Below are 13,922 nucleotides of genomic sequence, written 5' to 3' on the forward strand. Positions count from 1 at the left end.
GGAGGGGTGGAACCTTCACCCAGGATGCATATCTGGTTCTGAGCCTTTGGGTGTCATCATAATGTCATTCTGAGATGGGAAACAAGTAAACGGCAAGATCTAGGTGCTGGTAGAAACTGGTTTCCTTCTTATTTCCCGACACGTCTGGGATGCCAGCTGGCTTGTCAGAGTGAAGAAGGGCTGAATCCAGTGCACAGGAGGAATTCTCACCGGGAGTCCACATTGTTATACATACACAAAGGCATGGGGTGGGGGGATTCCTTCTGAAAGCTATCTTAGTAAAACGTCACAAATGATAACCAGCAAGATGAAGGCTGTTAATTTAAGACTTAGAGATTAAAGGGGCTAGAGCATCTGTCATGCTCCTGTCTTGATTTCAAATCACTTCAAGCGTCAATCCAGCAAGGGAATGGCTGACTAAGCTTCAGTCCTATGGCCGCATATGTAACTACTAAGAAATCATACCACAGCACGTTTAACAGCTGTGACTACACTCGCCACTTCACGTGATGCATCCAATTAGTTAAATGTCCAAAAATAACAAAAAAAAAAAATTGGAAATCTACTATTTTGGCTAAGGGATGATAATTTTCTTAGTATTTTTCTGGATTAGTTACATAAATGAACTTCATTTCTTCTGCTACAGCTCCACCAGTTATGGTCTTTGTTGCTTTCATCTGGAATTCTGTCTCCAGGCATTCAGGCTCTCTGCTGCCAGGGTGACTCCACCAGGCTCTCAATGCCATCTGGATCTGCACTGACTGTCCAGCCAGAGCCACTGGCTGTACTCAGCTGTCTAGTGCCTGATATGAGGCCAATGCAAATGGGAAGTGCTTTAGTGTAAATTATATACTGGACTTTGAAATTTAGAATGAAAACAAGATTAAAAACAGCTCATGGATATACATACATACATACATGTGTGTGTGTGTGTGTGTGTGTGTGTATACATATATATATATATATATATATATATATATATATATATATATTCTTTTTTTTTTTTTTTTTTTGGTTTTTCAAGGTAGGGTCTCACTGTGGTCCAGGCTGACCTGGAATTCACTATGTAGTCTCAGGGTGGCCTGAAACTCAAGGCGATCCTCCTACCTCTACCTCCCGAGTGCTGGGATTAAAGACGTGCACCACCACGCCCAGCTTTCATGGATAATTTTTATATTCTTTATATATTTTGGATAAACTGACTTAAAGTATAACAGTAAATACATTTTACTCATTTCATTTTATTTTTCATTTTATTTTATAAAATGTGCCTGTTCTCTCTATCTGCCTCTCTCTGTCTCTCTCAACATGGATAAATAAAAGATAAATAAAAATAAAAAAATATAGGGGCACGAGGGATGGCTTAGCAGTTAAGGCACTTGCCTATGAAGCCTGAAAATCCAGGTTCAATTCCCCAGTACCCACATAAGCCAGATGCACAAGGGGGTGCATGCATCTGGAGTTTGTTTGCAGTGGCCAGAGGCCCTGGTGCATCCATTCTCTCCCTCTCTCTCTCTCCCTGTCTCTTTATCTTTGTCTCTCACTTTCTCAAAATGAGTAAGTAAAATAAAAATACATAAAATAAAGTGTGTTTAGTAGAAAATTAAAAATTACATATATGAGGTCTTTTTCTTGTGTACATCACTGCTCAAATTCATAACTGAAACTCATACTCATTTCAATTAACCAGCATTCATTACACAGCCAGCACAAGACAGATACTCTAAGACATGCTGATGACCTGAAGATAGAAGAGGATGGGTGGCTTGTGAGAGTCCTTAGTTTGTGGAGAATGAACATCTAAAAAGTGACTTAAGTATTATGTATAAAATGCTACAAAAGAAAGGAATAAAGCACCATGCATCTTGAAGAGCTTTCTCTTTTCTGAAAGAACAAAGACACAACTTTCTACTTCTTTGACTAGGAGGAAATTTAAGAACACCTAGGCAGATAGCACTGTGCGTGTGAAGACACAGGGACAAGCGAGATCACATGTGGGGGAGTGAGTGTAATTGAGAACGGCTCGAGCAGGATGCTAGTTGACAAGACCTCAGGACCTCGGCTGCTGGGCTAGGATGCATAGCATGTACCTCGTACGTGAGAGTCAGAGTTGCATTTCATAAGTACCCCAGAAGAGACGCGGTAGGGGTGGGTTGAGGAAAGAGGTGAAGGTAGGGTTGACAGCTAGGTGCTATGAAGGTGACCACAATACAGACTTGAACACAGGGCCTAGGTTGCAGAATATTTAGAGAGGTAGGACTGGCAAGTTCTTAAGGGTTCTTAAGGATGGCAGTCATGGAGAAGGCAATAGACTTCAGCTAGTGAAATGAAGATGAATGCTAGATATCCCCTAATGAAGTTGATGCCTAAAGTATTCTTTTATGTTTTAAAATATCGATCTATTTATTATTTATTAGGGAGAGAGAGAGAGGGAGAGAGAGAGAAAATAGCATGCCAGGGCCTTTTGCCACTGCAAGGGAACTTCAGATATCTGCATCATTTTGTGCATCCGGCTTATGTGGTTAGTAGGCAATTGAGCCCAGGCCTTCAGACTTTGCAAGCAAGTGCCTTTAACCACTGAGTCATCTCCCTAGCCCCTAGAAAGTATTCTTTTTAAAATTTTTATTTATGTGTGTGTGAGAGAGAGAGGGAGAGAGAGAGAAAAAGAGAGAGAGAGGGAGAGAAAGAGAGAAAAGAGCACACTCCAGGGCCTCCAGCCATTGCAAATGAACTCCAGATATACGCACCACCTTGTGCATCTTGCTTACGTGGGTACTGCGGAATCAAACCCACATCCTTAGGCTTCACAGGCAAGCGCCTTAACTGCTAAGCCATTTCTCCAGCCCAGCAAGTCTTCTTTAGAAGCAGTTGAACTGCAATAAAAATTGCCTTTAAAGTGGACATATCCAGACCCATTAGGTTTATCTTCTAAGGATCCCTTCCATAACTACGTTTATTCTTGGCTCTGTGGATCACTGAGATACAGGCATAGTATAAGAGTTTAGAGAGTAGAAGAGAGAAGGAATAATACAAGAGACTTAAAAAAAAAGTAAAAATCAAACCACTAACAAAGACCTTCTTAGGATTATTATTTGGGCCCTGCATCTTGAGCCTCCTAAGTAGATTTATCACCACTAGATGTTGTCAGCCCAAGGGCTTAGCAGGGTCCAGTGAAACAAGAAGACTCAGATTTATAAAGGTTGAAGTCTTTTATATAAGATTGACAAGACTTCAAAAAGGGGGAGACTATTGAAGAAATGCCATATATTGGGCTGGAGAGATGGCTTAGCGGTTAAGCACTTGCCTGTGAAGCCTAAGGACCCCGGTTCGAGGCTCGGTTCCCCAGGTCCCACGTTAGCCAGATGCACAAGGGGGCGCACGCGTCTGGAGTTCGTTTGCAGAGGCTGGAAGCCCTGGCGCGCCCATTCTCTCTCTCTCCCTCTATCTGTCTTTCTCTCTGTGTCTGTCGCTCTCAAATAAATAAATAAAAAATTAAAAAAAAAAGAAAGAAATGCCATATATTTAATGTTCCTAGATTTCATCAGTTTAGATGGGGTATAGTCAATGTATGTATAAGAAGTGGAAGTGTACCAAGGACTTTCAGGAATTGCTAGACGTTGCACTTCCCTCCTCTGAAACTACAGCTGGGGGAATTCTTCTCATGGTAGCTAACACGAATTCCATGACTCTGAGGACAATATATAACTACCTTATCTCAGGAGACAGCTGCCTGTGCTTAATCTTATTTGACAGAACCTACACTCATGGATGTAAATCTCTCCCTTCTCTAAGCGTGGGAGAATTCAGACAAAGGACTGTAAAAGGTATATAAATGCAGCACAATCTGAGTTCTGAGCCTCTGTCGGGTTTTTGGCATTAGCCAGCAGAGGTCTGTGTGTGAATAAAGGCTCTCTACTTTTCCCTGGAAACACACACACGCACGCACGCACACACACACGCACACGCACACGCACACGCACACGCACACACACACGCACACACACACACACACATGACAAACAAACAAAAAACCCCACAACAACAACAACAAAAAGTAAGAGAGCAGGCTTCTTCCTTGAAGAACCCATTGGGTACATGAAAAGAGATCTGTCCTGGTGCTGTTTATTCATCCAGGTTGTGAAGCATCAAATGACCCCAGGGTCCCGGGGTCGGAGCAGTGGGGATGGGGAGGGGTTGGAAAAGCAGGAAATGTCTGCAGAATCACACGCCCAGAACACTCGCTTTTGCCCTAGTATGTCTTTATTTTCCCCAATCCATTCCCTGTGAGTTACCTGTTGTCCTCTTTTCTGTAGCTTAGGGTACTTGCTGAACACAGGGGAAAATCAAGCGACTCATTGCTTAAACACATGTCTGTTTCCAAAGCCATGGGCGTTCTCTGCTTTGAGAGAGAGTGCTATTCCGTCCATCTCTGAGCAATCACTTGCTCTGTAGGTCACATACAGAACTAAGTGAGGTTCATATCATCAGTCTTGTGCCCTTCCATGAAACATCTTGTTTAAGTGAAAAAAAAAGATAAAGGAAACAGCAAAAAGTGCTGCATGCGGGCTTGTTCAAAATGTAGTGCCATATTCAGTCAGTCTAATTTAGTAAAGATTTTGCTAAATGGCTCACTGTGGCCAGTTACTTGCTTCCCTGCTGGGATAAGGTGGTTAAGATACAACTGTAGCTTTTATAGACAGTGAGGAAATTTATATAAACAACTGCTGTCATAGTGTACTTCTTGCCTGCATGGTCTCCTTGTTTCTATCCCTCCTCTCTCTTACATTCTATTCATAGCATCTGGGCCAGCCTACTTTTTTCATGTGTATGAGTGTATGTGCATACATATTCAAATTCATATGTGTGGGCATGCAGATGTACATGTGTGTACGAGCATGTGGAAGTCAGAGGTTGATATGAAAGGTCTTTCTCAGTCACTCTCCACTTTCTTCTTTTTAAATGATTATTATATTTGTATATGTATATGATTTGCATGTTAGTGTGGTAGTGTGAGATTGAATACACATGGGCCACGTTGAGGTCAGAGGACAAACTCAGGTGTTGGTCGTTGCCTCCCGCCTCATCTCAGGCCTGGTTTCTTGTTCACAGGCGTATAAGCACACGCTAGCTAGCCCATGAGTGTGAGGACTGCCCCTGTATCTACCTCCCATCTCTATGAAGGAAAGTCGGGGTTTAGGTGCTTGCCATTGCTCTGTGTGGGTTCTGGGAATCCAAATTCAGTACCTTACTGGGCATTTACCCTAAAAGCTCCATGCCTCAGTTACCAGGGATTTGCTCAACCATGTTCATAGCTGCTCAATATATAATAGCTAAGAACTGGAATCAACCCAGATGTCTATCATTAGATGAATGGGTAACCAAGATGTGGTATATCTACACGATGGGATTCTACACAGCAATAAGGAAAAATGACACAGTGAAATTGGAAGGAAAATGGCCAAACTTTGAACAGATCATCCTCAGTGAACTCACACAATCACAGAAAGACAAGCGTCACATGGTCTCACTCATCTTCGGCTCCTAACCTGAATCTGCCCGATATGCTGGCATACCTCATAGGCATCTCCGAGGTTATAAAACTAGCAACAATCATTGGGGGAGGAGAGCTGAATTCTGGGCCCCAGGGATCCAGCTCTCAAGAGCCATCACTTGTGTTGGTGTGGGCTTCTCAGTGATGCAGCCTCCTTAGAGTCGCCCATGCTCCTGTGAGCAACCCTGATCAACTCATAGGTTTACCAAGCTAGATTTGGGTGGAATCGTTCCTTTGGTCTATTGCCAAAACCTTATCTGAGGTAAATAGACATTTATTCATGCTGCCCCAGGAAAAGTCCACAACACAACTGGCACCCAAACAGGCAATGACCAAACCAAAGTTGTACCAGGGTGCAGTAGTTGCATTCCCCTGCAGTGCATGATACAACTGAGGCTGGCATTTGTGTAGGCACTTCTCATATCTCCCCAGGAAGTCACACAAGAGTCAGGTACCATTCTCAGAGAAGGGATGTAACTGCCATGAAGACAGACCAGCATGTGTCTTGGGAGTACCTTCTTCTAATGAGAGAAAGACAATAAGAAATCCAGTGCATAAGAAAACAAGAAAAATACATCACATTGGCATATGCTATGCAAGGAAATAAAACAGGGTGGTGTTTGTAAAGAGTATTTGTAAAGACCTGAGTGTGACTTCAGGTCATAAGACACGAACCTCTAGGAAGTGACATTTCAATGGGGGTCTGAGGGACAACTCGAAAGAGACCTTGTGAAAAGATGGAGTGAGTATTCCTGGCTGGAGCCAGCAAACTTCTTAAGGGTAAAGACTGTGGAAAGTTTGAGAGCCCAAGGCAGGGAGGGCAAGGAAGAGAGCGGCACACCTTGAGACCTGAATGGAAGCGTGTTCAGAATGAGCTGTGAAAGCCCTGCAGGCGGGCAGAACATCATGAGCGGTGGGTAGTGGGCACGGGGTAGGTCGGCATGTCTGGGGAACTTGGAGATTTGTTTCTTTTGGGTTCAGCGCATAAACCAAGACGCACTGTTGGGATGCTGTGGGTGATGTGGCTTCTCATCAGGCTGCTGGCACCATATTTTGTTACAGCTGAGGAAGGAGAACTCTCTCCTGGAAAACACGTCTATAATTAACTACTAACTACTAACAGGTCCATTCTGTGAAGATGCAGATGTTACATGTTGGCATCCCTGTTAAGCTTGCAGCTGGGAAGCAGATGTAGCCTGGTGTATTTCCTTTGACTTTCAGCAGTATGTGTGGCTCCCAAGCCTGCTTCAGACTGCGCTCCAGGGTGAGCCACGCTGGGCGACACGTCCGTCTTCTGAGCACCTCGCTGTCTCACTGGTGGATTGGCTTCACCTGCCTAGAATGGCTCTTGCCCTCAGTTGACTATATGGGCCTCACCTTTATTGCTTTCCTTGGACTATTTTGGTTTTCCCCCATGCCTACCTGTGATTTACAAAAATACTTTCCTTTTCCTCTTTGCTAATCCTCGTGGGTACCATGTGTTTATAGAGGCTGGTCTGTAGCCCGACAGCTTCCTCTCTTTGCCAACAGAAATGATGCAAAACAAATTGAAAGACAGGATTAATATGCTTGGGCACTTATCTCTCCCTATGGTAATTGAGTCCCCAAGGACTGTCTAAGTCTCTAGATTTAAATTTTTGCAACAATTGCAACCGAGTTATCAGGAGAGCCAGATTCCTCAGAGAAGATGGTGCTGAATTCATGTCAAGGGATTTAATTTATATTCCCAATTTATCAAGTAAATGGTGACTTATGTGTAACTACTCAGTATGTGCTTCATAATGGCCTGCTGCTAACTGACATTATGCAGTGAGATTGAAGCCGTTTAGAGACACCAACTCCCTCCTATATAGTCTTAGAAGACATCATGAGGCATACCAAGATAAGCTGTTTATCCAGGAGGCAACAAATGGAGGGTGAAATTTTCTTCTACCAACAATGGCTCATGGTGCACAAACCCCTGTTACACATTCACCACTTGACGTGTAAACATGTAGGTCAGATAACACCTGGAAGTTAAGGTTTCCATGGCAAATGAGGCTGAAAAATTCCAAATCAATAATATTATCTGCTGCAGAAGCCACATATGGATATCCAAGAGGCGGCTGATGTTGTTGAGTACTTTTCTGTCAGGTGGCCAAACCAGAGGTGTATGAAAATGACAGGGTTCATGAACTTTAGCAATGATGTATGTAGTTACAGTCTCTAAAGGGTTAACACACACACACACACACACACACACACACACACACACACACACCCCATATCCTGGTAAATGGTAAAGGTCTGAAATGCTCAAGAAAGAGGACAAACTACAGTTAAAAACTAATAGGCAAAAAAAAAAAAAAAAAAAGAGAAAGAAAGGAAAAAGAAAAAAAAGCAACAGGAAAAGGCTGTCAGACTGCTGAAATGCTGAAAGTACATACTTTAAAAAAGTGGCTCTTGATTTTAGGTGCAAAACATTGCTAGGAACCATAGCTTAAGCTAAAAGGTGGTATTGAGTAAACTTCATCTTATTTATTTATTTATTTGAGAGAGAGAGAGAGAGAGAGAGAGAGAGAGAGAGAGAGAGAGAGAATGAATATGTGTGAGCCAGGGCCTCTAGCCACTGCAAACGAACTCCAGACGTGTGTACTCCCTTGTGCATCTGGCTAATGTGGGTCCTGGGGAATTGAACCAGGGTCTTTAGGCTTTGCAGGCAAACACCTTAACCACTAAGCTATTTCACCAGCCCACCTTCATCTTTTTGATAATAGTAGAGATTATAGTAAATAGCAAATAAATATGGTTTAAAGAAAAAGATGAGTCAGTACCAGGCAGGGTCCAAGAAGCAGAGCACAAAAGTACAATGGCATGGCTGGAAGCTAGAAGAGAGTCAGTCCCCAGACAGTTCGCATGTCTAGTGTCAGAAGGTGCTACATGGGAGACTGGGGGAAAATGACCAATATCTGTCCAAGCAACTCATGGTCTAACCTAGTTACCAGCAAATAACCTGTTGTGATGCCCACACAAGTGCAATAGTGGCACACAGCCATGGTGGGAACCAATTGCTCTTGATTTGGCTAACTGATCCCCTCAGTGGTGCGGGACCCATAGCTGGAGCTGGGAAACAAGTCAGAACCATATCCAAACATAAGCCCACTCTCCAATATCAAGCTACCATCAATCATGGGCTACAAGAGGGCCTACACCTATTAAATTATCTATAAAAAAGGTAAGGGTTATCTTATTTGTCCTGGTGCTGGAGAATCTGCTTCTCTTTTTCAGATAGATGTAGATCCTAAGGAGAGAGCCACCCCATCATACCTCAAAAGGGCCCCGGCTGAAACTAAGGAAAATTTGCAAAACAAGCAAGGGTGCTGTTTTCCTGATGAACCGAATACCAGCACAAGGGGGAAGGAGACCAACACAGAGAAAAATCTACTCCTACCGAATCAGAGAGCCAGAGCCTCAGAGGCGCCCAACACCTCATCACTGAAGCAGACCAAAAATGAACCCAACATGGCTCAGGGAAATTTTGTGGAAGTTGCGGAAAGAATGTCAGAGCCACATGTTGGGTCATGATATGCAGAGACATTTATCCTAGCCATCACTGTGGGCTCACTCCACAATGCGTGACCCATATACCTCAACAAGGAGGGGCCAATGGGGAGGGGGTAGGTCACGGATGAACCTAATAATGCTACCAAACTGACGGTATTTGCTGAATACAAAGCTAATTAATAAAAAAATTAAAATAAAAAAGCACAAAACAACAAAAATAACTAACCAAACCATTTCCATTAGCTAACACTTCTGTGTCACTATTCTTAATGACAGGTAAGAGACGACAGCAAATGTCGCAGGAGAGCTATAGCTGGTTTGGAGACAGAGCTTAGAAGACTGTACTGTTGGAAATAAAGCTTTACTAGGAAACGTGTAGCTCCACACTACAGGTGGCATGGTGAGGTGAGAGAGAAAGAAAGAGGAGAATTCTGAAGAACAAGTGACCTTTTTTTTTGTAAAAAAAAAATAGTTTTATTTATTTGTAGGAGAGAAGGGAGAAGGGGAGAGAGAAATAAAGAGTATGGGCACTCCAGGGGCCCTTGCTACTTCAAATGGACTCCAGACACATTCACTGCTTTGTGCATCTGCATCTGGCTTTATGTGGATGCTGAGGAGGGGAACCAGGGCTGGCCGGCTTGCAAGCAGGTGCCTTTAACCACCGAGTCATCTCCCCAGCCCCGAGGAGTTTCTTTTAATACGATTTTTCTGGGAGAGGAAAAATGTTCTACTTCACATGACTCAGGCTATGTGCTACAGCCAGGGAGGAACTGAATAGGGCCTGTGGTGGTTTGATTCAGGTGTCCCCCATAAACTTAGGTGTTCTGAATGCTAGGTTCCCAGTTGATGGAGATTTGGGAATTAACGCCTCCTGGAGGGAGTATATTGTTGGGGGCGGGCTTATGGGTTTTATAGCTAGTTTTCCCTTGCCAGTGTTTGGCACACTCTCCTGTTGCTATTGTCCACCTTATATTGGTCAGGGGGTGATGTCCACCCTCTGCTCATGCCATTGTTTCCCCTGCCATCATGGAGCTTCCCTTTGAGTCTATAAGCCAAACAAACATCCCCCCTCCCCCGGCAAAGAAAAACCTTTTTCCCCAAAAGCTGCTCTTGGTTGAGTACTTTCTGCCAGCAATGTGAACCTGACTGCAACAGTAATGTTGGTACCAAGGAGTGCATCATTTGCTGCTAGACACCTGACTGTGTGGCTTTGGCCTTTTGGAGTTGATTTTCAAGAGGAATGTGGATGAATTTGAAACCTTGGCCTAACAGATGCCTTGCAGTGCTGTAAGTACAGCTTGATGGAGTATTCTGGTCAGAGTTGAAAGACCTGTTTGCAGTAAGAACTATGGACTGCGAGGTTTGGCTTATGAAGGTGAAAAGGAACTTTGTCTGGATTGGGCTAGAAGTGATTTGTGTGAGAGGCTTGCTGTTATGCTCATGTCCTGAGAACCTGTTCAGGGTTGCAATGTGTAGAAATAGACTGGTGTGAGCAGAGGGATATGGCACAGAAAGAAATCTTTGGGCCAAAACTGCTGCCTGTTCAGCTGCAATTATATGAAAGATTACAACCTTTGAAATTGGGCCAGCTGACACAGGAAAAATGTATACTCTTTTGAAGGAGCCTGAATGCTCAAAGAGTGTCCTGTTCTTCAAAGTCTGCTTTATTCCCCCCCCTTGGATTAACAAACTGGTACCCCACCTGGTATTATGGAGTATAAGAAATGCAGGAATGAGAGGGTCACTGAGTTTGCAACATGGTCTTGTGTTTGGAAATGGTCATGGGCAGTGTGAAGCAGGTTTGCTGGATGCCTGCGTGAGGACCTGATGGAGCTGTGAGGATGAACTCTGGGTCGCAGTAGAGAGCCAGTGGAGATGCAGGGACCACGAGATGGCTGCTAAGGAAAACTGATGGCCCCAAATGAAGTTTTCCAGGACTGTGAGTAGCCTAGCTGGAGGGGCAGAATTGGAATTCTAGAGACTTATTTCTGGTTGGAATTATCGGACTTGGAGACTAGAGTTGTTTGACTTGGAACCCTGTAGAGTTTGACATTTGCCCTGTTTAAATCTTGTATTTGTTAAATAGTTCTTTGCTATGCCCAATGCCATCTTTTGCAGTGTGAATGTTTATTCTGTGCCATCATGTTGTTTTGGGTGAAATTTTGGTATTATGGCTCAGTTAAAAGACCTTGGATTATTGGGATGTTTGAACATCATTAGGATTGATAAAAAAAGGGGCACTTTTAAAGTTGGGTGAATGCATTGCATATTACATCATGGGTGGTTATCAGTTTATGGGGGCCAGGGGCAGAATGTGGTGGTTTGATTCAGGTGTCCCCCATAAACTTAGGTGTTCTGAATGCTAGGTTCCCAGCTGATAGAGACTTTGAAATTAACGCTTCCTGGAGACAGAGTGTATTGTTGGGGGCCGGCTTATGGGTTTTATAGCCAGGTTTCCCTTGCCAGTATTTGGCACACTCTCCTGTTGCTATTGTCCACCTTATGTTGGCCAGGGGGTGATGTGCACTCTCTGCTCATGCCATCATTTCCCCCTGCTTTTCCTTCAGTCTATAAGCCAAAATGAACTCTTTTTTTTTGTACCCAAAGCTGCCCTTGGTCAGGTGATTTCTGCCAGCAATGCAACCTGACTGCAACAGTACCCAAGGCCATAACCTAGGTGGCCCTTGCCCCCTGCTTGCTCGGCAGTGGGAGACCAGTTTTTCACCCCCGTGGGGTATTGATCTTGGGCAGTAAGTTCTCCTAAAGTGGCTGTATCCACTTTCTAACATTAAAGAAGTGAAAATTTTCAAAGCTTAAAATTTATTTGTGTCTTTTTTCACACCATCTAAGTTTACGATAAGAAACAAACACTAGCTTCTAGGTTCATGTAATTAAAAGCGAGTGTTAGAGTTACCTGAAATTCCAATCCATAGTTTTCTCTGCAGAATTCTCTCAGTTTAGGGTACACATTTTCTCTCAGTGCCTGCCGTTCTGCTCCTGTATCTGTAGGAGAAAAGCGAACATATATAAGGTTAGTATGCCTATATACATTCCTAGAAAGCATGGAAGCTAAGTATAACACTAATGTCATCAGGTTGGGGTTGCAAACTGAGAAATAATGGGATATTTTGGCTGTTTGGATTATTCCACAGTGCTCCATCATCCAGGGCTGCAGAAGAAGCCCACAGGATAAACCACAACTCCACTTGTCAGCTCTGTGGGGCCAGGAGGGCTGAGAACTCAAAGCGAATGCCTCATGCCCAGGTAGGTGTTCACACCACACTCCTCAACAGCCATGGTCACACAGTCTTTGCATGAGGAAGGAAGAAATACTATTGTACTATCAGCTGTTTCAGCACAACAAGATACACCTGTGTTGATTTATTTAGTAATTGATCTATACAACATCTGCATGCTATCATTATTTCTTCAAAGGTTTAGGTAACTCAGCTTTTTTACAATTTCAACACAGCATCCATGCAATCAGTACAATAATCACAAAAGATAAATTATATAAGCCAGCATTAAAAAGAGCAGATGGGGGCCAGAGAGATGGCTTAGCAGTTAAGGCGCTTGCCTACGAAGCTGTAGCAGACAGCTTCAGGTTTGCTGAGGGGAACTTCCAGATCAGCACAGTCATGGAGAAAGGGATACTGACTGAAGCTTACAGATCACCTTACAGGGGAAGTTCCATAATGGCAGAAGAAGCTGGCCTGCCTTCACAGGTCCAAGGAGAAAGAGAGAGATAGAGATAGAGAGAGGAGAGAGAAAGCCAAATGTCAAAAGCCACACCACACAGCACAGTTCAGGCACTCCAGGTGGAACTAGGCACTTTGCATATCTTTAGACTGGAATTTCAAACCCACCACCACACCTTAAGATCCCACTAGTGACATCTTCTCCAGCCAGGTGGCCGTAGATCCAAACTACAAGCTAATAAAACACTGAATATATTGGGGCCCATCTATTCAAACTACCACAGCAGCCTAGGAATTTATGTTCAAATTCCAGGTCCCATGTAGCCAGATGCACAGCGATGCACAAGGGGGTGAAAGCATTTGGAGTTTGTTCACAGCAGGCTAAAGGGCTTGGCATGCCCATTCTCTCTCTCTCTCTCTCAACAACAACAACAAAAGCAGATGGCGCTCTCTGTAGTGTTGGAGGTCCAACGACTTAGTAGATAAGTGTTTCCTGCTATATCAGAGATAGGAAATGCTTTATATACGCTACAAAGTATAGAAGTCATGAAATAAAATATTTCTTATCCTTTGCTATTGAGAAAAGCACAGTAAGAGGATGCAGAGAAAGCTCCGAGGATAAAGTGCTTGCTCTGCAAGTATGAGGACCAGAATTCTGACCCCCTGGCGCCCATGTAAATGCTGGGTGGGCATGATGGCCACCTGTAATCCCAGAGGTTAGTCTTGCTGAATTGGCATGCTGTGGGCTCAGGTGAGAGATTCTGCTTCAGTAAAATAAAGCGGGGGGTGATTGAGGAAGATACCCAATGTCAAACACTGACCTCCATGAATAGGTACACCCACATGCATAAACGCACATATACCACACACATAAACACATATATGCACACATCTCACATAAACACACACACACACAAACCAGACACATAAACACATATACCACACACATAAACACATATACATATACCACACACATAGGCACACACACATACCAGAAATATAAGCACACCTACACACCACACACATAAACACATACATATACTACAAATATAAACACATAAACATAAACACACACCACTGACATAAATACATATATAAACACATAAACATACACACATACATTATGCCTA

At 43.5% G+C, this 13,922-nt stretch overlaps 1 protein-coding gene across 1 annotated transcript in view; it reads right to left on the reverse strand.

The window, feature by feature from the left end:
- The window catches only part of Nwd2 (NACHT and WD repeat domain containing 2), a 180,044-nt gene that overhangs the window by 102,710 nt on the left and 63,412 nt on the right, over positions 1–13,922 (reverse strand). Inside the window, exon 2 of the mRNA XM_004656109.2 lies at positions 12,009–12,097. Within this exon, the coding sequence (XP_004656166.2) occupies positions 12,009–12,097 (89 nt within the window). The remainder of the gene's footprint in view (positions 1–12,008; positions 12,098–13,922) is intronic.

Source organism: Jaculus jaculus, chromosome 11 (assembly GCF_020740685.1).
Source record: "Jaculus jaculus isolate mJacJac1 chromosome 11, mJacJac1.mat.Y.cur, whole genome shotgun sequence".
Classification (NCBI taxonomy): Eukaryota; Metazoa; Chordata; class Mammalia; order Rodentia; family Dipodidae; genus Jaculus; species Jaculus jaculus.